The sequence below is a fragment of the Mustela lutreola genome, chromosome 11, assembly GCF_030435805.1.
Source record: "Mustela lutreola isolate mMusLut2 chromosome 11, mMusLut2.pri, whole genome shotgun sequence".
NCBI lineage: Eukaryota > Metazoa > Chordata > Mammalia > Carnivora > Mustelidae > Mustela > Mustela lutreola.
The window spans coordinates 63,642,733-63,669,343 of record NC_081300.1 but is presented as its reverse complement, the minus strand read 5'-3'; the positions used below and the strand labels follow the sequence as shown (position 1 = coordinate 63,669,343).

The window sequence follows — 26,611 nt, the reverse complement described above, 5'->3', positions numbered from 1 at the left end:
AGGAAGATGTGCATGGAAAGCAGCTGGGGCAGCACGGTTTAATGTAGCAGTAGAGCATTCCCATGTACTGTCTTCTCTTATAACTTTATAAAATACAGGCTTAAGTTGAAATCCCAATCAGACATTTGTTGGGCCCTGAAAACACCTCTCTAAAGCTCTGTGGGTCTGCAGAACAATTTGAAAACCACTTCCGAAACAGAATTCCTGCCTTCCCTTTGATGAGTTGAGCAGCCCCTAACTGGTGCCTGTCCTCTGACAATAACTAGGATTTCTTTCACCCTGCAGTTTAAAGTCCTAAAAAGATGCTCAGGCCTGGGCTTCCTTCCCCTGTGATGGCCCCATAGAGAGGCCAGGGAATGAACAACTCAGGGAGACATTATTGCTGCTGGGCATTGGGGGAGATGGCATGGTGAGTGAGGTCTTGGTGACAGCAGTTCCACCCCCATGTAAATTGGGGTGGAGATAGATTTTCAAATTTTTTTTTAAGATTTTATTTATTTATTTGAGAATGAGAGAGAGCACAAGAGTGGGGTGCAGGGCGGTGAGGGTGGAGGGAGAAGCAGACTCTCTACTGAGCCCGGAGCCTGATGTGGGACTCTGTCCTGGGACTCCAGGATCATGACCCTAGCTGAAGGCAGGCACTTAACCGTGTGAGCCACCCAGGTGCCCCTAGTTTTGTGGGGTTTTTGTTTTTTTGGTTTTTTGGTTTTTTTTTACACTTTTTTGTGCGATTTCACTTTCACCATTCTGAGTTGTGTTCATTTCTTTCCTGTTGGAGTTAGTGACCAATATAGGGAGGAAAAAAAGGCTGCTTTTGTGCTCAGAAGCTGCTTCATTTAATACACATTCTCAGGGGTGCCTGGGTGACTCAGTCGGTTGGGCCGCTGCCTTCGGGTCATGATCCTGGAATCCTGGGATCGAGTACTGTATCTGGCTCTTTGCTCGGCGGGGAACCTGCTGCTTTCTCCGCCTCTGCCTGCCTGCCACTCTTCCTGCTTGTGTTTTCTCTCTCTCTCTGACAAATAAATAAATAAAACCTTTTTTTTTTTTTTTTTTTTTTTTTTAAATACACACTCTCACCAGCTGTGAACAACACTAGGCTTATTGGTAGCACCTTGTGTCTTTGGCACTGCTTGATTTTGGTTTGAGCACTGAAAAAAATAAATCCTTAAAAAATCTGTAGGTTCCTTTGGATAGAACAGTGGGTATGGCTTAAAGTAAGCCTTTCAATAAATAAGTAAGATAAAGTAAACTTTTTTTTTTTAGTTTGCAGAGAAAATGCTGACTTTGTCTTCTTTCTCCATCCTTACAGGTTGGTGACATTGTGAAAGTCACAAGGATGAATATAAATGGCCAGTGGGAAGGCGAAGTGAACGGGCGCAAAGGGCTCTTCCCCTTTACACATGTCAAAATCATTGACCCTCAAAACCCTGATGAAAACGAGTGATTGCTGTTGCCTGTTTTCTGCTGCTTCCTTGTTCTGCCTGTCATAGTCTCCTTTGAAGTGGGAAAGCATTCTCTCTCATAGGCAAGTTACACTGCATTGCCGATGTCCAGCTTTCTGCAGAGTGGCGGTCTCTCATACACATTTGGAATGCACACAGTGGCTGCCTCGGCATTTGTATCATAGTTGTATTGTCAAAGAGTAGCAGATTTTAGAGTTCTTTTGGATCATAAACTGGAAATACTGGTGGAAGCACACAAGTGGAGAGAAGTTGACAAGGAAGGGGTCTGTCTTCTCATCACTGCCCTGTTTGTTCTTGTGACTGATTCTGTCCCGTTCACCAAATGGAGCTTGAGGCCGTGGTGAGGTGTTGCCGTCGCTGTTCCACAAAGCAGTGGCTCAGGCACCACTTTGTTTTTCCTTTGAAGAACAGAGCAAATGAACCTTAAAGAAGAGGGAATTCTGTCCTAAACTCCCCAAATCTGGCTCCTTTTTTTTCCTTTTTGGTTTGGTTTTGGAAGACTTAATTAGACTTGTGTGTTCTGAACAGGTTTTTAAGTAGCAGGTTGGATTTTTGTGATATTGTAAGGAATGACACGTGCCTCTGAGCTTCCAAACTGAAGCTGCTGTAACTAAAGGAATATGAAAACAAACAACAAAAACACCAGCCCTTGGTTGCCAGTTGTACCTGTTTTGCCATATAGCAAACAACACACAGAAAAATCAGTCATAGTGTGCCAAGCTTGTGTGCGTGGCCTCTTGGATTACGTTGTCCTCAAAAGCATCAGAGTGGGGGGTGATTTGGGGAAAGCTTTGCTTACCTTGTTGGCTGTGACGACAGGAGCAATGGGGGGAAGCACATGGCCAGTTTTCTGTACAGCTTTTTAGTGAATACACCCCTTTAAGGTATAGGAATTAGGTTTCTTTAAAAAGGTTGTTCATAGAATCATTGAATTCATTAATGAAACTTTAAAAATTCTTCTCACTGAGGCCCACTCCTCACTGCCGCAGCCCACGCTCACAAGGCTGCCAGAGAAAGATGGTGCTGCTAATACTGGTTCCCCGGTCTCTGTATCCGTGATGCTCCGAGGTAGAGAAAATGCAGACTCTGGAAATTGACTCATGCATTTGATGTCTAAAATTTTAGTGACTACGAGAACCATTAACCATTTAGCAATTTGATGTTAACATTTCCTTGTTAGCTAAAAGAGGGCTGTTCATACAAGCCAGCTTGGTACAAAGGTGTGGCTGATCCCTTGTCTGGTGCATATAGCAGTTTAGGATTTTGGAACCTTCATGCAATTCAGTCTGCTCTCCCTTCTAGAAATTGTTGAAGACAGGCCTCAGCTCAGAATGAATACAGCAGACCTAGAAATGTAGCAGCCATCTAATGAGTGATTGCATCGTTTGCTGAGCGTCTGCTCTAACCATGGCCCTGTCTCCCAGAGGTCTTGGGTTTTGAGTTAGAGTGATGTATATTTTTGTGGTGACAGAACCAGCAGAGCAACCATTTTTTTCAATCTCTCTTTAAATCAGTATTCCATTAGGCAGGTAACTACCGTATTAAAGAATCTTGAAAGTGTTTCTGTGACAAAGTTAATAATCAGTTGAGAAAAATATCATTGTGGCTGCCTGTCTGTGGTTTTCCTGGGAAAAATGCAGTCTGCTCTCCCTAATCAGTGAGCACTGTGGCCACCTCTTGCTCTGAAGGTGCTGCCTCTCCATTGTAGTTGCCTCTTATTCTGAGTTCAGGCCCAGCCCAGCTCCCACAGCGAGTGGCACATGCATGGTGGCATCCCTGCTGTCCACCTGGACACAGCGCTCACCTTGCAGCTGGTGACCCGGTACTGAGGGGGCCGGCCAGCAGAAGGTGGAGTTTGTGCCTTGCTCAAAGAGGACACAAACCTTAAGACTTTTTAAAACCAAGTTTAACTGAGGGGCTTGGCACGTTTTGGTGACAGTAGTTGGTTTGGAGTACAAGAAATGTATGGGCATTTTGGGAAGGATGATTTCCCTTCATCCATGTCTGTGGACCCATAGCAAGACCCACCTCACGTGGACCACTTCAGAATCCGAGCACCTGCAAACCTACTTTGGCTTCATAATAGCCTGCTTGTCACTCAGCCCGTGTGCATGTCTCCAGGGCTGCCCAGGAGATTGGGAGCCCAAAATAAGGTGAGCCTTGAGTTCTGAACTCTTGGGATATGTGCCAAAAGTAGTACCTTTTTGACTTAGGACCTTACTAGTTTTTTTATCAGGCAGGGAGATTCTCTTCATCACACTAAATATACAAGAAAAAAAAAAATCCTCGCCTCAGCTTCGTGCCTGGGTTCCCCAGTGATTGGGGAAGACTTCCTGTTTCAGAAAGTGATGCGAATCTTTCAGAGGAGCTGCCTTTGCTCCTTGGTTGGTCTCCTTTAAGGATTGTTCATTATTGCTAATTGTTCTGGTCTACTGTGTGTCACTTAAGAAAATACTTGGATGTTAAATTAACTCACTTGGGAACTGAACAAATTATGAACTCTAGGGCATTGGTGGTTTAACTCAAAACTTATTTATCCTGAGAAGGACCTCCCAACACAGGAGTCATCCTTGTCATTTCTTTGTGGTGTGGTACCACCTGATGGCACGGTGGAAGAGGAGCACGTGTCCACAAGCTGCCATTTGACAACTTTGGTCACCCGGACAAGACACCTTCTGTGCTCACTGTTGGAAAACGGAAAGAGGGGAAAGACAGCTGCTCCCTCCTTGGAGCTCAAGGATCCCTGGCTCCGTGCTGACTTTCTTTTACAGCTGTTTACAGACAAGACAGGCCAAGGCAGACGGCCACTGCTCTTATAATGTTTGCTCAGAGGAATATTACCATTTTATTTTTGAAAAGGGATGATGTGTTTTTGTGCCAGGTGTTTATAATTTAATCCTTTAATATTATGTTCATTAACCTCTTAAAATGAGTGACTTTTTGATTGTTTTAACACAGTACCTAAGACTAATGCTTTCTGTGGACACCACTGAGCTCTGCCTCAAACTCCACCCTCTGGGACCAGAGACCTCTGTCCCTGGTTAACTGCTATCAGTGTGGAAACTGAGCTGGTTGTATATTCTAAAGGAGTAGAAGGACAGTTCCCTGAGACAGGGTCGTTGTCTCTGCAGGAGGAACAGTGGCCTTGCTTCTAGACGGTCTTCACTGTGTGTTTTAAAATGACAACAACAACACAAAACTTTTGACCTGTAACTTAAAGATCATAAACTTCAGGCAATAATATTTTCTGTGTAAGCTTTTAAAATTATTTTTGGGGATCATAGCTTGTTTTATTTTGTGCTATAAAATTAACAGTATTAAATGACTTATATTCTTAGAACATCGAGTGTCTTTTCTTAACAGATTAGTGCCTTTTTATTTTTGTATTCATTTTACGTTACTGGTCCCGGCATCAGAACCCTTGTTTCCTTGGCCTGTTTGTACATTGTCTCAATAAAACTTGCATCAGCCGGTGGTGGCAGCGGCGGCTTTGGTGTTTCGGTGTCTCCTCAGTGCTGCCTGCAGGCTCCTCAGTCCACATCAGCCTCCCAAACAGTTAAATACCTGGTGAATGCCTGTGAAACACACAAACAGCTGGTAATTCCTCTGGGGATGCTGCGTCTTGCATTGGTACACTGGCCCTTCCCCACAGTTGGGGCCCCCCTGCAGAAGAGTGTGCAGGTGCAGTGGGTGCTGTGGGGTCCTGGTGCTCAGTCTTGGCCTTTGGAAGACAGAATGGTAGTTTCCACGCTTTACACCACCAAGGAAAACCTGGGTGTTTTCCCTTCATGCACCTGTCTCTGAAGGCCTCTGTTAAATACTTGTTCAGCACAAGCTACCCCAGGTGAATGGTTTTGAGTGAAAGTCCTGGAAAACAAGCAGCCTCATCACAAGTTAGGGGCATGATAGCTGCTTAACTTTTTACATTATTTTCTGTTCCTGTCTGTATATTGCCTTCCCCCTGAACTCCAGGGACTTGCAGGTAGACAGCTGGGGGGGCGGGGGGCAACACATTTTTCCTGACATCCGCCTCAGCCAGAGCCCCATTCCCATGCATATTTCTGTGTGTGTATTGAGAGGTCCACATTTCCTTGTAGTGAAACCTCTGACAAGGAGTTTCAGGAAGTGACACCAATCCATATGTATATAGAACTATGCTGCTAAAATGTACTCTCTGGCTCCTACTTTCAAGATTCTGCAGAATTTCAAAAGAAAAGTTTGTCTTGAAATACCAAAACTTAAGCCATTCTAGAAGAAACTGTGCCCTAGAAGCAGCCACTTTTGAAGAATACTTTGAAAAGGTGCATTTTGATCAGCAGTACCAGCTGGGTACCTCCGTTGCAGGGAAACCCTTGGACATGGGGCCAGGTGTGGGGGCTAACCCTCCACATTTTTGCTAGTCTAGCCTGCATGCAGGCCGACAGAGGCCACTGCCCAGATCTTGAAACCTCAGGAAACAGCAAAAACTAGGACATCACTGGGCTCTGCACACAGTCTCCTCCCTGGCTCCTGTTGGGAGGCCCTTCTTTTGTCTAGTCATGGACCCTCACCCCCAGCTCCCTGTCAAGACCTGACCCTGGGATACCTGGGTGGCTCAGTCATTAGGTGTCTGTCTTTGGCTCAGGTCATGATCCCAGCGTCCTGGGATTGAGCCCCAAGTGGGGCTCCCCACTCGTGGGGAGCCCGGGGCTCTCCTGCTTCTCTCTCCCCCACTCCTGCTTGTGTTCCACTGTCACTGTCTCTATCTGTAATAAATAAAGTCTTAAAAAAAGACCTGACCCTGCTCTTGCAGTCTACATACACCCCTGGTTTCCCGGGTCTTGGCAACCTGAGCTGATACACAGAGGGGATCCCTATCCTGCAGACGTGGTGAGGATGGCTCCCAACAATGGGAGCCACTGTGGAGCCCCGGGCACGTTCAGGTTCGGGAAGCCTTCCTGACTGCCTGAGAGAAGGGAAATAAGCGTAATACGGGGCAAGGGAGCAGCTCTGGGGCGGCTGGAGCGGGCCTGCCTTTGTCTTTGCCTGTGATCCCTTGCTGATCTGAGACCAGCCCTTCCTCGATCCTTCATCAACACCGCTGGCCCTCCACCCGCGCTGCAGAGTGGAGACCTCGGGGATCCCATCCTAGATTCTAATTTCATGGGTCTGGAGGCCAGGGTTTCTTCTTCTTCTTCTTCTTCTTTTTAAAATTCTCCAGGAGTTCTGTTACGCAGTCAAGTTTGAGAACTGCTTGTGCCAGTGAACCCCTCACTCCTGGGCTTCCGGCTCTCAGAAGTTCCAGGCCAAGTTGCTGTGGTCTATCTTGACTGCCTGTAATAGGAACGAGGCTTGAGTCCGCCGGGGCGCGGACCCGAGTGGGCAGGAGTACTGCGGGTCTGTGAGCACTCACCTTCCCTCCTTTATGGGGATGACCCGGGGGGGGGGGTGGAGGGCCCCGAGCACCGTCCAGCAGTGCGCAGGCGCGGCCGCCACAAGCCTGGAACTAGAAGGCGTCCTCGGTGCCAGGCCCGGCTGCCCCCCAGCCCGGACACCTAGACCCCAGTCCACCGCCTCGCTGGCCGGTTCTGGGACCACTACCGCCGCGTCCTCCAGACCCCTTACACCCGGCCTCACTGCTCCCCACGCCGGGCTGCTGCCGTTGGTCCCCGGGGCAGGCGGACCATCACACGGGTTAGGGATGGAGAGAGGGAGGACCCCGCGCGGGGTGAAGTTGGAGGACCTAGAGCTCTGGATTCCCCGGAGGCTCCCTCTCGCTCAGGTCCCAGAAACGGTTTGCCCCTTCCCAGACGTTGTCCAGAACGCATGGCTCCCCGGTGAGCCGGGTGAGCCCTCCCTCTGCGGGGCCCCGACGGCTGCCGAGCTAGCTGGCTGCGAGGTTCGGGCGCCGGTCGGGGGCTTCCTGGCGAGGCCGAGGCTCGCGTGGGGTGGCGGGCTGGATGTGGGTAGACGGGCGTGAGGCTCGATGGCCGTCAGCGCTGCCCGTTTCCGGACGGCTCCCAGTGCTCCTGGCCTCTGGGCCCTAACAGGTAACTTGTGTCCTGGCGGCCCGGGAGCGGAGGAGTGGGACCGCAGCGTCTCAGCACCCTGGTTGCGGAAGTGGGGGCGGGCACTCGCGAAGGAGGGCGGGCTGGGGGGCGTGGCCAAGGTGGTGCGCGGGCGGGACAGCCAGCACCACCAGCCGGAGAGAGCCCGGCGGAACCTGCCGCGTAGGCTAAGGGTGTGAGGACGTGGCTCGGGGAAGGGGCAAGGGGGACGGCTCTCTGAGTGGCGCCAGGAGCTACCCAGCAGCCAAGGCCTGGAAGGAGGGAGAGAAGGAGTGCTGTGTCCAGTAACTGCGTTGAGGACAGGCACCAAGAGGAGGGGAGACCTGGGCAGGGGTACACCTGATCCAGTGAGCAGAGGAAAGGGACGCAAGTCCCAGTGCCAGCCCTTCGGGAATGGTGGTTTGCAGCCCACCTGAGCTCCCCACAACAGCTCCAAGAGTTTGGGGAATTCCCCTATGGCATCAGGGTTGGAGGAAGAACATCCGTAAGACGCAGCATTCAAAACACAGGTATCTGATGAAATGTATCCTTCCACTGTCCATTCCACTTTCCAGCATCTCTCTGTTTCCAGTTTATTATATATTATATACATTTCCACAGTTATTCTGTAACGTACAAGCATACTGAAATACCCCTGTACATATCCTTTCTAAATGTTTTCTCTACACCAAGGTAGCATGGATCACTTACTGTTGTGCACCTCGCTTTATTTCCCCAATCTGTTTTCAAGATTTTCGTGAATGCGTGTGTGGAGGTTTTATTCTTTTTCACCAATCTATAGTACTCCATGATATGGCTGAACCACCCACTCATTCAACAGTCCACTAGTGATGGACATGTAGGTCCTTTCCAAGGTGGTCAGATGCATTAAAATGAGCTGCTCCAAGTGGAATCGTCAGATCAAAGGCTCTGGGCATTTGCAATTTTGAAAAGTGTTGCCAAATTGCCCTCTGTAGGGAGTGCCTTAATTTACACTTTTGCCAGCAACAGATAAGAAAATATTTATAACATTTGTACAAATGCTCTGAAGACACCCTTTGTGACTGAACAATGTTCCTTCATGTGGCTGAGGGAGCTTAAACTAGCACATTTGTCTTGAGGGTGTGGAAGTTGTTGCCAATCTTCTGATGAGAGAAAACCCTCTGGTCTAAGGGCCCACCTTCCAGCCCTCCGCTGACTCTGGCCCAGTCCTTACCCCAGGTGTCTCCTGACTTCCTGGTCCATCTGCCTCATTCCAGTCCAATAACAGTCCTAGTTGCTGGTATGGTGACAAAAGACCCTGTGATGAAAATCTCTCACCCAACTCCTCTTTGGGCCCATAACATACCTCTGTGCTATGCTCCTCCCCAGAACTCAGCACTCACATCAGACTGGACTGGCCCATTCTGAATTCCGTGGAGTTTGCCATCTCACCTCCTTGCCTTTGCTTGGACATTCCTTCTGCCTGGATGCCCTTGTTCTCTCTGGTGAACTCCTAAGGACCTGTCTGTCCTCAGTCCTTGCCACCTCCTAGGAAAACCCTTCTGAACCTCCCTCCCTCCATTTAGACTGGAAGTAGAACTGGTTACCCCACAACCTGGGAACAGGTCAGTGTAGCAAGATAGGGGCTGAAGAAGTCAGTAGGCAACTGGAGCTGACTGTAGAGACAGAGAACCCAGAAGGTGCTGGGAACATAGGGTTCAGACACGGTTTGTGTAGACCGAATCGGGCTGGGGGAGGCTGGGCTGCAGTAGCCAGAGCAAGTCAGGAATGAGGCTAGGGTGCAAGGTTTGGCCCAGGTTCCTCAACCTAAGGATCCTCCAACTTCTGCTTCCATGTGATTGAATCACTGTGCAGCTGTGGGCACAGCTGTCCTCAGCTTTGGTGTTGGCTGTGCTGTATCCGCGCCCCCCCTCCAGTATTTCCTGGGAATCAGTTAAACTCGGGTCTCAGGATCTGAAAATCTATTTAAATCTGGCAGGGAAGAGGGCTCTACTGTCTCAGCAGCTGCCCTCAGAATCCCAAAGCTCCCAGAGGCCCAGCTGGCCCTCAGACTGGCCTCGAGGGGGCGCCAGTGTCAATCCCAATGTTAAGCATTGAGCCTGTGTCACTTTCATCATCGCACACACCCTGGAATCCAGGCCCTAGGCTGAGGGGGAATGGGGAACAAGGGAAACTGACAGAAGGGGGCAGAGGAAAGGAGAACAGAGACAAGCTTGGGCAGGGATCTCTCCCTCTCTCTTACACACACATACACACACCAACCTCCTCAAACCTTGGCAACCCCCTTCCTTGCCTTTGGGGTGTCTGTTGGGTCTAGGGGTCTCTCAGCCACCCCAGGTCACCTCACTACATCTCAACCTAGGGCTCGATTTCCCTCTTCACTATCAGCCCTGTGGGTATTCTCCAGATCAGATGTTTTTGCCTTGTCAGAATCATCCTTGGGGCAAGATCAGGACCTCAGACTGTCCAAGGCTCAGAGGCCTCCTGAATCTCCCTAAGTCCTCTTGTTCATATGCACCACCCCCAAATTTGAGGGCCTCTATGAGGCAGCACTCCTTTTTTTTCCCTTTTATTTTTAAAATCTTCTTTTAGGGGCGCCTGGGTGGCTCAGTGGGTTAAAGCCTCTGCCTTTGTCTCAGGTCATGATCCCAGGGTCCTGGGATCGAGCCCCGCATCAGGCTCTCTGCTCAGCGGGGAGCCTGCTTCCTCCTCTCTCTCTGCCTGCCTCTCTGTCTACTTGTGATCTCTGTCTGTCAAATAAATAAATAAAATCTTAAAAAAAATAAATTAAATAAAATAAAATCTTCTTTTAACTTTCTTTTTTTTTTTTTTTTAAGATTTTAGAGAGAGATAAGATTCGAGAGAGAGAGAGGGAAGCAGGCTCCCTGCTGAGCAGAGAGCCCGATGCGGGACTCGATCCCAGGACCCTGAGATCATGACCTGAGCCGAAGGCAGCGGCTTAACCCACTGAGCCACCCAGGCGCCCTTCTTTTAACTTTCAAGAAAAATTACTTGAGAGAGAGAGTGAGCACAAGCAGGGGGAACAGCAGGCAGAGGGAGAAGCAGGCTCCCTGCTGAACAAGGAGTCCCATGCATGACTCAATCCCAGGACCCTGGGATCATGACCTGAGCTGAAGGCAGCCACTTAACCAGCTGAGCCACCCAGGCGTCCCCAAGGCAGCACTCCTCACCTACCTTAGGTATTAGCATTTGCTCCCTGATGATCTTGCAGTTTCTGCCCCACTACAGGGCAGCTGGAGTCTCGAGCCCAATCTCTCATGCCAAGTGTGCCACAGTGGGCTTGCCCCATGTCAGGGCAGCACTTGCCCCATGTCAGGGCATATCCCCAGCTTGTTGGCTTTTGCACAGCCCCCACATTGACCTGTTCCCCAATCTCATCTCTGGCACCCCACACTTAGCAGCCCCCTACCCCATATCCTGAGCGTCCTCTATTTCCTATGGTTCTGCATGGTGACCTGGCAACCTCCTCGGGACGGCACTGTAGTCACCCCCACTTTTCTGGGGAACCTGGGCACAGGGGTTCACTGATGCAGATGGGTCCCTGAGCAGGACTCAAACTCTGCCCTGGAGACTATGGGGCCTTGGCCAGGCCTGGCAGGCCTCTCCCCTCCCACTGCTAGCTACCCTTCCACTGGTAAGCCCAGCATAGCCTAGCCAGCCTGCCAGGATTCAAGTCTCTGTTTTGCCACTCACCAGCTGGTAGCCTTGGGGGAGTTCCTAACCTCTCGAAACCTCAGTTTTCCCAACTGTCAAATGGAGACGATGCACAGAGAAACTTCCTTCTTAAGCAGTTGTGAAGAAAAGAAATCAATGTGTGTGAAGCCAGAGCCATGGCACTATCTGCCTGGCTAAGGGGGCTGGAGCTGCAAGGTCAGCAAGTGTGTGGAATGGGGCCTGGTTTTGGAGGCCAAGGGCACCAGGCCCCATACACCATCTGTCCACTGATGGGGCCTCTCCTGTGGCAGTGACCACAGTCACACTGTGGAAACCACACACATGGCCACAGAGGGATGGTCTGAGCAGAACCACTCGTCCCCTTCAAAGTCTGGGCCCCACACCCACCTGCAGAGGAGTGACCCATGCAGACCCTGGTCCTGCCCCTGGGTAAGACTCTGCCTTCTGAAGTCGTACACCTGTAAGATGGGGGGGGAGTTGTGCTTGTCCCTCTGGGCAGGGTGGGTGATAAGGACTTTCTCTGAAGGCTGGACCTGCCTGGTGCAGGTGACTGTCACTGCTGTCTTTTTGTCATCCTTACAGGAGAGCAAGGCCCAGAAAGGGGAGAAGTGGCCCAAAACAGAAGCCAACAGGAGCCGCTAAAGGGGCGCTAATAGGACAGAGTTGGTGGGCCCTGATGTGTTTGTTTAATTATAGATGTGACACAGCTTCCCTGAAAAGTGTCTTTCATTCATTTCCTACATAGTCACTGAGTCCCGGTTTGCCACAGGTATAAGCTCTACCTGAACAGAGCGCAAAGATTGGGAAGGTCAGGACAGTGATACTAGAGGTAACTAGGATCCAGAATTTCTGTGCCCGATCACCTCTGAGTCAAGGAAGGCCGGTCAGGGAGGGCTTCCTGGAGGAGGGGACATAACACCAGGGTGCGTCATGATTTAGAGGGACCCAGGAAGTCCTCCTGATATAATGACAGGTGGGAAAAAGAAAATATCATAAAATATAATTTAAGATACATCTTGTGAAGTGTGGGGAAAGGGGAGGGAGCTAGGAGACAGAGGAGACTGAGCCCCCAAAGGCAGTCAAGCTATCTATGGGACAGTCCCGAGTGATTGGGATTTTTCTTCTTGGGGAGGTTACTCCGGGTGATTCAATTCCCACCCCAAAAGTCACTCCGCCGCCCAGGAGTCGAAGACTTAGGAAAGAAAAAACAGAAACAAGAATCAGACCCGGTGCGCAGCCCAACTTGGCCACACCTCTAGGGTCCAGAGAATCCCCGGGAACCCAGACCCCGCTGGGGCCGTCCACGGCCAGAAGGACCACCCAATACCTCCCCACACCCCACGAACCGCATGTGGATTCCGAGGCCACCGGCCCGGTCCCTGACCCGGGACCGACCCCCTTCTACCAGCAGGGACCCGGCGGGGCGGTGCTGGGCGCCGCGGGCTCCCCGGCCGCAGTGTCGCCGCAGCGCCGGCCCCGCCCCCGCCCGCTCCACCCCACCCCCCCGCGGCCGCGGCCCCGAGCGGTTCCACAGCGGAGGCCCACGCCGAGCCCAGGTGAGCTCCCGCCCCAGGGACCCCAGCCCCCAGGACCCCGGACCCCGACCCCGCCACGCAGGCTCTGCTGCCGGGTCCCAGCCCCGCTGCCTCCGCCCCCGGGGCCAGCGGGCGCGCTCGCAGGTCTCGGACCCTGGGCCGGCGCGGTGGGGGCTGGGGCAGACAGCGGGAGAGGGAGAGAGAGAAGCTGGGGCCGAAGCGCCTCTATTCCTTCTCCCCTACCCGGCCCGGGGCCCTTCCCCACTACCCTCGGCGTCCCACTGTGTGCCTGTCCCCCTTCCGCCCCCCCTCCCCGCCCGGTGTGGTGAGGACATCTGGACGGCTGGAAGGCGGCTAGAAAGGTCTTCCCAGATAGAGGGGACTGCACGTGCAAAAGCAGGGAGAGTTCGCGGGAGGCTTGCGGCCGGGCCCTGCCGCGGAGCAGGTGAGGGCCGGCACCCCTCTAACTTGATTGCTATCCTGAAGAAGGCTGAAAGCCACTGAGGGTCCCAAGTGAACAGCACCCCCCCACCCCGCTCCCTTTTCTGCCCAGCCTGCACTGGCCTATGGGGACCGTGTCCTGGTGAGTGAGGACACATGCTCCTGGTGGGAAAGTTAGAACTTTTCAGCACTGGGTTAATTTGTGGGAAAGGGGCAGCACTCCACAAAATCTTGGGGATGCCGCCTGCTGCTCCGCAAGCAAGAACCTTTGCCTTTGAGGTAGCAGGGCTCCCAGCCTGCCTGCACACAGTAGGCCTGGAGAAGGTTCGATCCCCAGCAAATCTCTTTCCAGGCCCAAGGCTCTGGAGGGTCTAGGACCCCCAGGCACCCCAGGGAGGGAGAAACCGCCCAGACAGAGACTGAACAGCAAGTGGAGGGCCCACCTTCTCAGACATCTGTAGCCCAGCAGGTGAAACCTGAGGCCAGGCAGGAAGGAGGTGGACCGGGCTGAGCCCGAGGAGAAGCCAGGAACTGGGGAGGGCCCCTTGTGCCCAGGGAGGGGCCAGGCAGGGCAGGTGGTAGCTCAGTCTTACTGATCTGCCTTGGTGATGAGTGGGGGACCAAGTACCAGTATGCCCCATGTGGCCAGTGACCTTTGGCTGCCACCATCTCCCGAACTGTAAGTGCGCGCCTCTAGGGCTGGTAAGATCAGATGCCAGGCCGTAGATGGCCCTTCCCAACTTTTCCTCCTTGGCCCCCTTGCTCTCAGGCACCCACTCAAAGCCTTTGCTAGAATCTGGGCAAGACCAAGTAGGCCTCAGCCCCACCTCAAGTTAGACTTCAGGAAGAACTTCCAGGGAAACAAGGGGGAAGTTCTTGTGGAATGGACTGGGGGGAGATCATTTATAAACAGGGCTGCTACACCTTTGTCCCAGGGCTTCCAAAGTGTGGTCTATAAGCCGAATCTTCCAGGAGGCTGACCCTGTGGCCTTGAGGACTCTGATCTGGTGACCTCTCGCCCAATCCTGTGGCTTGCAGGGAGATATGGGGGCTTCCTGGGTCCCTGCCCATCTTGAAACTAACCAAGGCAGGGGGGAGGTGGGAGGTCACCTGGATGCCCCTTTCTGCTGCTTGACCTTGGGAAGCCCTTGGCCTCTCAGTTTCTCCAACTGCTGTTGGATGTCATCTCAGCACCATAGGCCTGGAGAGCATTTGCGAAGTGGGGGGCCTGTGTACAGGGTGGGAGCTCATGGCTGCTGGGCATGGGCTGTGTGCCTGGGCTCCCTTTCCCCCAACCTCATCAGACCTGGGCCAGCCGCCTACTTCTGTTCACCATGGAGCTGGGTTTCCCTGGGGACCAGTGGACTGGCCCAGCCCAACCCCCACCCACCCACACCCTCCAGTGTCTCCTGGCCTCACTCACCCTGGGAGGAGGGGTAGAGGCTGGAGGCTGGGCCACCTCTTGGACCCCTGCCCCCTTTGCCCTGCCTTCCAGGGCTGGAAAGCCTCCATCCACTGCTGGGCCGGGAGGAAGAACCAGGGGTTGCCTGGGGGAGGTGGGTATCCAGGAACTGCCAGCCAGAGTGGGGGCCAGGGCCCAGGAGAACTAAATGTCATCCCCGTTGTAGGAAGGAGAAACTACAGAATCAGGAGGGCTTTGATCTGCCTGAGAGGACCTGGGTTTGGACCCCAGGCATGGTGGGGGCTCCCAGGCTGCTGGCTTTCCAGTGGGCTACAGAAATCAGGTTTTATCAGACAAGGCAGCTGTGGGGCTGGACCAAAAAGGCTGAGATCAGTGCAGAGGGCCCCCTAGGCAGTAAGCACAGCCCACAGGCAAAAATGGGAGGGGAGAGTGAGAGTAGGGAGGCTGGAGGGCCTCAAAGGGGAGGTGACTTCCAGGGTCCCCCATAGGCAGTGGATCCCAACTCAAATGTGCGCGTCTTCCCGAAGCGACCCCCCACCCCCGCTGCCCCCATCTATCTCTATCTCTCTGCGTCTCTCTCCACAACCCCCATCAAAGCCCTGGTCCCTACAGATGCCCCTTGTCTCCCCTGCAGGTCCTGGAGGCAGCTCCGGCCCGGATGGCAGCTCCAGCATCTCTAAGGGCCATGGGGAGTCCAGCCCCACCTCCGGGGGCACCCTAGGCCTCCCACAGCCCACCATCTGTGTACCTGCCCCCCCCATCAGCTGTGGGCCATTCGCCATGGGTGGGTGCTTCTCCAAACCCAAGCCAGGTACCTCCTCTCTTCTTGCCTCATCCTCCCGATCCCTCTCCCCACCCTCCCCCTCCCTCTCCCCTCCCCTCTCCCTCCCTCCTTCCCTCCTCCAGCCACCTTCCTCCTCCCCCTCCCCCCTCTGCCTCCGAAGTAGGTCAGGCTGGGCAGCCGGCTGCTCAGAATGTTAATTCCCTGTAGGCAGGAGGGGGTGGGGGGCCTGGAGCCTTCTCTTGGCCCCCCTCCAATGGGTCCCCTTCTTTATCTGGGGCTTTGGGTGCTTCTGGGGGAAATAGCAGCTGAACCTCTCTCAGAAAGTAGAATTTAGGGTTCCTCCTGCTCCAGGATAGGGCAGGGGGGCCTTCCCCTTAGGGCTGGGGTAGAGGGACTCCAAGGACACCCTTAGCTGCTGTGTGACCCAGGGCATGCACGTTACCTCTCTGAGCCTCAATTCCCTCTCTACAAAATAAGCCTGACCCATCAAAGTTGCCATGAGGGTGGGGTGGACAGATCACAGCCCTCTTCTGATGCCCTGTGTGACCTTGAACTGAGTTGCCCCATTTGTGCAGGAAATCCTACCCTGCTTGGCCAGAGGGGCTCCGGCCTGAGGTGGGGGCTTCCCCGGTGCTAAGGGAGGCCTGGATGTGCTCTCCACGGAGACTTCTGCCTGTTGGGCTCTCTCCAGCCCCCATTTTCCCTCTCTCTCTTCACAACACTCAGGAAGGCAAAAGAATGGAGGCCTGTCACAGGTGAAGACATGGAGGCCCAGAGAGGCCTGTCTGTCTCTCTCTCTCTCTCTCTCTCTCTCTCTCTCTCTCGTGCCCAGTCAGTGCCCCGCCCACCTGCCACCCAGGCCACCCTTCCCTGGCCAGCTCCCCTTATACCTGATACCCATCGGCTCCATTACCTTGGAACACATGAGACTTTTCTCCTTTTCCTGGGTCTGAGGGAGAACTTGGGGGCAAGAGGAGACCTTTAATGCCCTGCCAGGCAGAAGGGACGTCCCCCCCCCCGTACCTGTCCCAGGGACCACCTATCCCTCCCCCCATGCCCATCCTGTGGGTACCCAGTTCTGGGCCCAATCCTGACACCCTTCCTGGCTCCATGTATGACTTGGGTGAATAATGGCCATTGTCTTGACCTCAGCCTTCCCCCCCATCAGAAGTGGGCAGGAAAATGCTAGCTGGTCTGGCAGGAGGCCAAGAGCAGAGGATGCCACCTGCAGCTTCCTTTAAAGGACTTCAGCAGGCTGGCCTGCCTGAGACCCCTGGCCCCCAGCTCCCAGGTCAGGAGCTGACAGATCTCACTGTCCCAGAGGCAGTGGTGAGAACATGTTCTTGAGCCCAAATCCAGCCCTGCCGCTTTCTGGCTGTGTAGCCTTGGGCAGGTGACTTCACCTCTCTGAGCCTCTGCGTTTTCATGTATAAGTGGGGCTAAGAGGGGGCAATTTTGCCCCCTCCCCTGTCCTGCCCCATGCACACTGTCTTGCTTAGCACAGGGCCTGGCACACAGGAAGGGGTATGTGTAGAACATTATTACTCCTCTTTTTGGAGGTAGGCTCCCTGCTTATAGGACTCCCCTGTGGGGCTATGGCTATTAGGTTGGAGCTTAGACCCCTAGGCACCTACACTGGGCAGGTCAAGGGTGAGGTTCAGAGAATGTCAGCATGTGTGAATGGGAGCATTTGGGCCATAAAAGTTCAGCTGGGGTCAAGAGGGTCTACAGGGAGACCAGAGCAAACCAAAGGTCTTTGTGCAAACTCTACCTACCATCTTGCTTGACTCTGGGTTGGACCACATCAGCACACATTTCCTGAGCTCGCTCTATACTCCCCATGTTCCATTGGCTCTGGGTCCATGATAAGAAGTGTTCTGGGCCAGACCCTTGCCAAGCTCAGAACTAGGAAGAAGCACAGCTCTCTTAGCATCTAGTCGTTTGCCTCTTCTGGGGCCACAAGTGCCACTTAAAGGCTTTCCCTTTGTGCCATGGCTGCCAGGAGGCTCAGAGCTAACAATACAATGCTATTCCCCAACTTCATCTGTTGAGTTTCTAGTCTGAGTTACATATATTAAATCCTTCAGCATTCCCTACCACCAAGGAGGTAGGCACTGTTCTCTCTGTTTTATAATGAAGGCATCTGAGGTCCACAGGGGTAAGGCAAGTGTGCATGGTCACATGGGCTCCGGGGAATCATGAGGCTAGGGTTGATCTGGCTCTGTGGGTGGGCAGAGACCCCCCTCTTCATCCACCATTCCACTACTGCCTCTGACTTAATGGATTCCCGTTAGACTGCATTGGCAAGCCCCTTGGAGCCTTCTGGAAGGACGTGGAGGATACAAACAATCTGGCTTGGCTGTTATCTGGGCCCCTGCCAGGCTGTTCTGTGAGCTTCCTCTCTACAGTTCACATAGCTGGTGTCAGCTGAGTTGGGAGTATTTTCCTTTTTAATTCTTTTCAAAACATTCTAACACCATTACATAAAGTATGGAAAGTGGAGGCAAAGAACCCACCTCACCCTCAATCTCCCTCTCCCCTACCACCTGACCCAACAGCTTCAGCATGGTGGTGGGCTCTAGGGCCCTTCCTGCGCAGTTGGAATCAAGGAGCAGACCTTCACCCCTGCCCCCTGCTGTGCCTGGGCCAGGCTAAGAGCTGGGACTCAAGGATAAGGGGTGTGGGCCTGCCTTCCCCGGCTCTGGGCCAGGCCAGGGTGGGAGATTAGCACAGCGTGAGATGAGGAATGGGCAGCCGGAGGACGCAGCAACTGAACTGTCCAGGTGGATGGGTAGGGGTGAGCCAGGGCCGGGAAGGATGACAACCCAGGCCAAGGGAATTGCATAGGCAGAAGGCCCAGAGGTGTGACTCCGTGTTCTCTGTTTCTGGAGTGCCAGGTCTGGGGTGGAGGGGACGAGAGGTAAAATGGGGAGAGGTCTGGAGGCTCTGGTGCCTTGGGAGTTGGTAGAAGCCCCTCCTGCTTCCTCATGGTCCCATGCTGGGCCAAGGGCTTAGCTTCCATCACTCGGCCCAGGAGGCCGGATTATCGCTGCTAAAAATTCTGTTTATTGTTCCCTTCTAATTAGAAAAACACCCCAGGCACATTGTAGGGAATTTAGAAAATGCAAAGAAATATAAAGACTGAAAACCAGCTAACTGCCTGCTAGAACGGGTCCCATAGGCACTCTGGGGAAGGGTCTTCTGCGTGGAAGCTTCGAGAGGTGGGCCCTGCGCACCCTCTGCACCTACCGTTTTTTTTTTTTTTTAAAGATTTTATTTATTCATTTGACAGATATCACAAGTAGGCAGAAAGGCAGGCAGAGAGAGAGGAAGGGAAGCAGGCTCCCTGCCGCGCAGAGAGCCCGATGCGGGGCTTGATCCCAGGACCCTGGGATCATGACCTGAGCCGAAGGCAGAGGCTTTAACCCACTGAGCCACCCAGGCGCCCCTGCACCTACCCTTTTTGGGTGGGGTTCACACCCAAGACCCCAGACCCCTGCACATGAAAACATGGAAAACCCAGGGCTTGGCAAATGATGGGTTCCTACATTGGTGAGCATAACTATTTTAAGAGGTTGAAAATAAATTGTGTACATTTTTTTTTAATTAAAAAAAAAAAAAAACCTCTCAAACCTATGGGAAAGTTGCAAACAGACCAACAGACCTTCTGTTTGCCATCACCCAGATTCACTGGCCAGGAAATGAGCCGCACCCAGATTTGGACATCCTGCTCTCATTGGGTCTGACTGTACACGTGACCTGACCCTTTAGGGATGTCCCCCGCCATCCGGGACCACGCGTTTGGAGTCTGAGCAGGGCTCAGAGCACCAGGGTTCTTTCCTCCCACATAGATTCTTGGACAAAAGGCAATGTCAGGGTCAAAGGAGCCCCCTCGTGCCCCCCCCCCTCATTTGTTACTGAAAAAGAAAACATGCAGAGATGAACTCAAGACAACCCAGCTTACCCTCCTTCTGTCTCTGTTCTCCTTCTCACCTGTTTTAAGGCTCTCTGAAGCTGGTGCAGGGAGCTTTCTGGAAAGGTGGAGGCATGGGAGGAAACTCACTCAAAGGAGCCAGCCCTGGAGCTGGTGGGGTGGGGAAGGGAGTGGGCCAGGCTGGGGGCTCATTGTGCTGCCCTGCCCACCCACAGTGGAGCTCAAGATCGAGGTGGTGCTGCCGGAGAAGGAGCGAGGCAAGGAGGAGCTGTCAGCCAGCGGGAAGGGCAGCCCCCGGGCCTACCAGGGCAATGGCACAGCCCGCCACTTCCACGCTGAGGAGCGCCTGACCGCCCCTCACCCCTATCCCGGCCCTCAGGACTGTGTGGAGGCCGCTGTCTGCCATGTCAAGGACCTCGAGAATGGCCAGTGGGTGCTGGGCCTGGGGGGCGGGGGCTCCCAGGGGCCCAAGATGGGAAGGCAAGATGCAGGCCATGGAAGGGGTGGGCCGGGGGGCCTGGAAGGGGCCTTCACAGGCGTCCGCACCAGCTCCCACCATCATGGCCTCTCCTGGTCTGGGCCTGCTCCCCAGAAAGTTGGACTCTGGGAAGAGGTGCCCACCCTAAGTGGGGCCTGGTGTGTAGCCTGTGGTCTGAGCGCAGCCCCTCCCCAGGATGCGGGAAGTGGAGCTGGGCTGGGGGAAGGTGCTGCTGGTGAAGGACAACGGGGAGTTCCACGCTCTGGGCCACAAGTGTCCACATTATGGCGCACCCCTGGTGAAAGGTGAGCTGTCCACACAGGTGGTGGAGCGGGACCTCCCTGAAGGGTGCTCAGGTCCTCCTTGGACCCTCAGGGTCTCATCTATCAGTGGGGTCGCCTGGGCTGTGGGGAAGAGCCAGCAGCTGCTGGGACACAGGGGAGAGGGACTGTTGCTGGTGGCCCCAACCTGGCACCTCCCTCCCCCAGGCGTGCTGTCCCGTGGCCGGGTGCGCTGCCCTTGGCATGGTGCCTGCTTCAACATCAGCACTGGTGACCTGGAGGACTTCCCTGGCCTAGACAGTCTGCACAAATTCCAGGTGGGGCTAGTTGGGCGGTGGGGTGGGAGCCTGGGAGTGCAGGGCAGGGGTTGGAGCACCCGAAAACCTGGTCCTGAGCAACACAGCCCTTGCAGGTGAAGATTGAGAAGGAGAAGGTGTACGTCCGGGCCAGCAAGCAGGTGAGGGTGTGGCTTGGGGCTCAGGCAAAAGGGAGAAGTGAGGATAGCATCTTGACCCAGGCATTAGCATGTGAAAAGGCCCTGTGGCTGGGGAACAGAGTAAAAGGCTACCTGGTGGGGATGAGGCTGGACTGCAGCCACAGGACCTGGCCTGCTGGGATGATGGCACAAGGAGGATGTCCACAACTCCAGCTCCCAGCTGCCTTCTGCTCTCCGGCTATCCCTAGGCCTTGCAGCTCCAGCGAAGAACTAAGGTGATGGCCAAGTGTATCTCTACGAGTGCTGGCCACAGCAGCAGCACCAACGTGCTCATTGTAGGCGCAGGTTGGTGGTGGGGTTATGAGGGGTGGGGGTAGGGGGGGAAGGGGGGGTCCCTGACACACAGCACCCTCCCCTCAGGTGCAGCTGGCTTAGTGTGTGCAGAGACCCTGCGGCAAGAGGGGTTCTCGGACAGGATCGTCTTGTGCACCCTGGACCGGCACCTCCCCTATGACCGACCTAAGCTCAGCAAGGTGAGAGGAGGCCCAGGAAGGGCCCAGCCCCCAGCCCCCTGGGCACAGTCAGGCCCTCTCAGTGCCCATTGGGCGTCTGGCATTTCTCTGCTCACAACAGTCCTATCTGTGGTACCTCCAAAAAGATGCGGGTTTGTTGAATTCTATCCACAGCCCCTTTGTGAATGGGGCCCAGTGCCACCCTCCCCAGGCCTTGGGTCCTCTGTTGTAAAATGGAACAATGGCCACCTGGCTTTATCTCAAGATAGCTATCTCCTGCAGTCCCTGGACGCCCAGCCGGAGCAGCTGGCCCTGAGGCCCAAGGAGTTTTTCCGAGCCTATGGTATCGAGGTGCTCACTGAGGCCCAGGTATGGGGCCAAGGCTAGGGAAGGCTTAGTGGGAACCACCAATGACGTGAGGCCATGAGGGCCCCTGGAAGCTTGTGGGGGGAGTGTGTCCTGCCCTCTTGGCCCTGCTGTCCAGGCACCCTGGCGCACTCCAGGCCTGGAAAACAGCCCTGAATCTCCTTCCCGGTAGGCTTAGGGGCACATGCAGAGATCTGCTTAGGGTTGGAATGGGAGAGCGTAAGAATGGCTCTGAGAGGAAGGTGGTGTCTGAAATGTAAAGGGGAAAAGCCAGGAGGAAGGACGACCCAGGTGTCAGGAATGGCCCCGGTGGAACATTCCAGTTGAGAGGGTCTGGCAGGGGCTCGGAGGGGCAGCCTGGTTCAAGTCCACGCCCAGGCCCACCTTCTGCCCGACGTGGGTTGCAGGTGGTCACAGTGGATGTGAGAAACAAGAAGGTTGTGTTCAAGGATGGCTTCAAGCTGGAGTACAGCAAGCTGCTGCTTGCGCCAGGGAGCAGGTGGGAAGGTGTCTCCCCTTGTCCCCCACCCCGGATGCTTGGCAGGGCACCAGCCGGGATGGGAGGGCTTGGGGTGCCGGGAGCCCCTCACTGATGCTGGCCACGACTCAGCCCTAAGACACTGAGCTGCAAAGGCAAAGAGGTAGAGAACGTGTTCACCATCCGGACGCCTGAAGATGCCAATCGTGTGGTGAGGCTGGCCCGGGGCCGCAACGCGGTGGTCGTGGGAGCTGGCTTCCTGGGTGAGCAGCCAGGGCTGGTGGGGGCGATGGTCTGTGACGGCTGGTCCCAGGGAGGCACAGGGTACCAGCCTGCCATCCACCACCCTGGCCCCAGGGATGGAAGTGGCTGCCTATCTGACCGAAAAAGCCCACTCGGTGTCTGTGGTGGAGCTGGAGGAGACACCCTTCAGGAGATTTTTGGGGGAACGTGTTGGTCGCGCCCTCATGAAGGTGAGTGCACCCCGGCCCCCAGCACCCAACCCCTTGGAACCCCAGGCACATGGCCAGCCCTGCCATGTTTTCATTCATGGCCTTGCCCACCTGCCCTGACAGATGTTTGAGAACAACCGGGTCAAGTTCTACATGCAGACGGAGGTGTCAGAGCTGCGGGCCCAGGAGGGAAAGGTGAGCCCTTCTTCCTGCTCCCCTGTTCCGTACTCACCCTTTCCCAGGAGCTGGGCCGCCCTGCTCACCCACCTCCTCCCCACAGCTGAAGGAGGTCGTGCTGAAGAGCAGCAAGGTTGTGCGGGCTGACGTCTGTGTTGTGGGCATCGGTGAGTGGGCGGGCGGGCAGGCACCAGCAAGCACCTGCACGTGCTCCAGAGTGACCCTGGGCCTGTCCCTTCCCCTCCCTGAGCCTTGGTCTCCATATCCACAAAAGGGCCACTTCGCAGGGCTGTGGTGGGGGGTGTGGACATCGCTCATAGCCAGGGTTTGGTGTGGAGGACGCGCCCAGTGACCACTGCCCACAGATACCTCCATGGCCTGCCCCACATGGTCTGCAGGACCCAAACAACTCTCTACCTGGGCCCTGCTGCCCTCCAGGTGCCAGCCTGGGGAGGGACAGAGCTGGGAGATACACCATGCCAACCATGGGGGGATGGGATGGGGGAGCTTCCTGGAGTCTCTCAGAGGAAGTGAGAGCCAGGGCAGTCTGGTGGTGGTGGTGGGGGGGTCCATCCAGAGGGGACAGGATGCATGAAAGCCACTAGGTGGGCTGCTCCTTGGACTATTGGTCTGGGGCTGGATTTTGGTGAGGGAGGGTATGGGTCATGGCGGACAAATGAGGCGGGAGAAGGGAGGGACTGGGGAATGAACACTGGTGGCCCTGTCCTGTCAGGCGCCGTGCCCGCCACAGGCTTCCTGAGGCAGAGCAGCGTCAATCTGGATTCCCGAGGCTTCATTCCTGTCAACAAGGTGGGGCCGGGCGGGGTGGGCAGGGTGCTCAGTGGGGGTGGTGGCAGGATCAGGCCGAGGTCCCTGTCCCACACATAGAACCCCGGCCCACTCCCCACAGATGATGCAGACCAACGTCCCAGGTGTGTTTGCCGCTGGCGATGCTGTCACTTTCCCCCTGGCCTGGAGGAACAACCGGAAAGTGAATATCCCACACTGGCAGATGGCTCACGCCCAGGGTATGACCCGCCCCATGGCAGGATGAGGGGTGGGAGGCTGTCCCAGGGGCTCAGCCTCCCCCAGGCCCACTCCCCAGTTGTTGGCCTTGGGTCCTGGTCTCTGGGTTACCCTTTCAAGGCTCGGGGGTGACCTGTCTGAGCAGCCAGTTGACACAGCAAGCCCTGTGGCCATCCATAGATATCCTCTTCATACCAGGTGTGTCTGTTTCATTGTGTGTGCATCAGAAATGGTGGGCAATCCCCCAACCCCAGGAAGCAGACCTTCCAGGTCTGGAGCACTTGGTTCAAATTCTCTAGAGAAGCGATCTGAGTGACTGGCTTTGAGCCAGGTGTCCCCTCTGCACCGATCAGCTGCAACCGGGGGGTGGGCAGTGGGCTGAGCAATGATGCATTACTTGACCTCTGGGGAGGTGAGGAGTAAGAGAAGGGGTGTAGCCCCACATGTCAGAGGTCCTCCGAGAGCCCGGGCATGCAATGTAGGGGTGGTGAGGGCTAGGGTCGGGGCTCTCACGACCCTGGGTCCTACAGGGCGGGTGGCCGCGCAGAACATGCTGGCGCAGGAGGCGGAGATCAGCACCGTACCCTACCTGTGGACAGCCATGTTTGGCAAGAGTCTGCGCTACGCTGGTAACGGAGGGGCGCCGGGCAGGGGCGGGGCCAAGGGCATTTAGGGGTGTGGCTAAGGTGTGTGCGGGGGCGGAGCCTGGGGGTTAGGACGTGGCTGTGAGCATCCTAGGGGCGTGAGCACACTTCTTCCGCCGTAAGAAGAGCGAAAACTGGATGGGGGCGGCACTGAGGACCACCTACAAGGACAAAGGAGCTGGGCACGGTGGGGGGCTCCAGGGAGGACTTAGGAAGGTACTGGGCGCTGACCTGGGGGAGTCCCATCCCCTCCTGTTCGGCCCACAGGGTACGGAGAAGGCTTCGACGACGTCATCATCCAGGGGGATCTGGAAGAGCTTAAGTTCGTGGCTTTTTACACCAAGTGAGAGCAACGGGGTGGAAGGCGGCCTGAAGCAGCGGTCGGGAAGGTCGGGAAGGGGGAGCCCATCCCAGAGGAGCTCTGCTCCAGTGGAGGGACCTACCTGAAAGGTGGACAGAGGAGGCAGCTAGGCAGGAGACCCTCCAAGGCCAAGTGAGGAGCCCGGGTAGTATTAAGTCCAGCAGCCACGTCTTGAGGCAGGACATTTTATTTTCAGAACAGCTCTTTGAGTAGGGGTTGTGGACTCCCACTTTTACACTGAGGAGAGTCACACGAGTAGAGAGTGGTGATCCCAGGACAAGTGCTCAGCCCTGAACTCCACTGAGGAGGAAGGTTAGAGCCTCCATGGGCCTTTGACAGGATCTCCAAGCCCACGTCAAGCCAAGCAAAGTAAGGAGGGCTGGTTGCTCAGGACGGTCCTGTTACCCTGCATAAGATCCCTCCCTGGGCCCCAGCTGAAGAGGAGTACCTGAAGGTCTCCAAGAAGGAAGGTTATTTCTGGGCAGTCCTCAGGCTCAGTTACTCTGTCCCTGCAGAGGCGATGAGGTGATTGCTGTGGCCAGCATGAATTACGATCCCATCGTGTCCAAGGTAGCTGAGGTGCTAGCCTCCGGCCGCGCCATCCGAAAGCGGGAGGTGGAGTGAGTGTGGGCTTCAGAGGTTTGGTGGGGGGAGGGAGAGGTTCCCCAAGGGACTGGCCCTTGGTAGCCATCCACTCCTGTAGCCCTACAGACCCCTTCCCCTGTTCTTGGTCCACATCGGTCTACGGGGCATCAGGTCTATGGGGTGGTGTGGGACAAGGGTGGTAGTTTACGAATGGGCTGGTTATTTGTGTTCTTGGGGTGATAGAGGGAGGGAAAGAGGCCGTGTCCCAGGGCAGAGCCAGTGCTATGGGGAGGGGATCAAAGCCCTTGGTCAAATCCACTCTTTGGGCAGTCATCGGGCCTGGGACACCCAACTGGATTTGGTTATATTGAGACTGGCAGAAGCTAGGGGTGGGGGGGGGGACGGGCAGCTAGTGATGTTGGGTGGTTGTTTGGTGTCTGGGAGACACTGGATGTCAGCCATTACCCTCACCCCAGGAGGGTGGCAATGGGAGTCACCCTGTAGGCTCAAAGCGCCTACAGAGAGGCCCCCCTCCCCCTGTCCAGGGACTGGGGAAAGCCTGGAGGTCACGGAACAGGAGTAGGCCTCGGGATGGAAACAATAGAGAACCAAGAGGGAACATGATGAATGACATACTCTCTCCTTCTCCCTGGCCTTCTCTCTCTCTCTCTCTCTCTCTCTCCCTTGCCTTCGAAAAGGCTGTTTGTGCTGCACAGCAAGTACGTGGTCCTCTGTCCCTCCTGTTGACCATTCTGAGCCTTTCCCACCTCAGCCCAGAGCCTGTACCCCATGGACTTCCCCTCTCTGCCTAAGTACCCATTTCTCCTGGGCACTGGGGCCTGGCACAAAGCAGGTCCCCTGCTGTCCTCAGGGATCACCTGTTCATGGTGCCAAGTGGGTAACCTGCTGTCTTCTACCCTGACTCCTCCTCCCCTCATTCCTGCAGGACCGGCGACATGTCCTGGCTCACAGGGAAAGGATCCTGAGCTCGCATGCAGCAGACTTGGGCAGGCACGCTTGGGCACCAGGGACAGAGGCCAAGCCCTGGGGGCAGGTGCCAACCTCCAATTTCCCAGGATCTCCCAGGGCAGAACCTGAGCCTTCCCAGTGCTTGCCTTCGATTGCCTGGCTCACCTCCAGTGAGGCTTCCTGCTTCCTCCAGGAGATGCTTACCCCCCAAGGCCTCAGCTGCCACTGAGGGCTGGCAATGGAGGCAGGACAGGCCTATCCTCTTCTCCCTCTCTTGAGACTGGTCCCCTGCAGGACCCTGAAAAATATTAGATATTCTCTTAAAATTAAAACGCACACATTTGCAGATCTGTGTGACTTCCATTGTAACTGGGCAGATTTTCATGAGGGAGAAAGCACAACCACACGATGCTCAGTAAGACATGAGTTTGGCCTATGAGCACTCAGGGGAGGTAGCGATTGATTCTGCCCCTGGGGTAGAAAGCTTGGGGGGAAAGCTTCTCCTGAGGAGGTAGCAATTGATTCTGCCCCTGGGGTA

At 55.1% G+C, this 26,611-nt stretch overlaps 2 protein-coding genes across 8 annotated transcripts in view; both read left to right on the top strand.

Annotated features, from left to right (window-relative positions):
• The window catches only part of CRKL (CRK like proto-oncogene, adaptor protein), a 41,571-nt gene extending 36,624 nt beyond the window's left edge, over positions 1 to 4,947 (top strand). The window contains exon 3 of the mRNA XM_059139226.1: positions 1,313 to 4,947. Within this exon, the coding sequence (XP_058995209.1) occupies positions 1,313 to 1,447 (135 nt within the window). The 3' untranslated portion in view covers positions 1,448 to 4,947. The remainder of the gene's footprint in view (positions 1 to 1,312) is intronic.
• A 7,699-nt stretch (positions 4,948 to 12,646) lies between these two features.
• AIFM3 (apoptosis inducing factor mitochondria associated 3) lies at positions 12,647 to 26,419 on the top strand. 7 transcript variants are annotated; one of them, XM_059138641.1, is made up of 21 exons: positions 12,647 to 12,747; positions 15,225 to 15,401; positions 19,524 to 19,737; positions 19,982 to 20,091; positions 20,275 to 20,384; positions 20,480 to 20,524; positions 20,752 to 20,848; positions 20,924 to 21,036; positions 21,298 to 21,384; positions 21,789 to 21,880; positions 21,992 to 22,122; positions 22,217 to 22,332; positions 22,435 to 22,506; positions 22,592 to 22,655; positions 23,222 to 23,298; positions 23,399 to 23,516; positions 24,045 to 24,143; positions 24,426 to 24,501; positions 25,035 to 25,134; positions 25,803 to 25,823; positions 26,051 to 26,419. In XM_059138641.1, the coding sequence occupies exons 2-21, from the start codon at positions 15,371 to 15,373 to the stop codon at positions 26,300 to 26,302; spliced, it is 2,025 nt and encodes a 674-aa protein (XP_058994624.1). In that variant the 5' UTR covers positions 12,647 to 12,747; positions 15,225 to 15,370; the 3' UTR covers positions 26,303 to 26,419. The 7 variants fall into 7 exon arrangements, with proteins under 7 accessions (XP_058994624.1, XP_058994628.1, XP_058994626.1 ...); XM_059138645.1 differs by having other exon boundaries at positions 25,035 to 25,139; positions 26,051 to 26,214; XM_059138642.1 differs by lacking the exon at positions 12,647 to 12,747 and adding an exon at positions 13,148 to 13,171.
• The last annotated feature ends 192 nt before the right edge of the window (positions 26,420 to 26,611 follow it).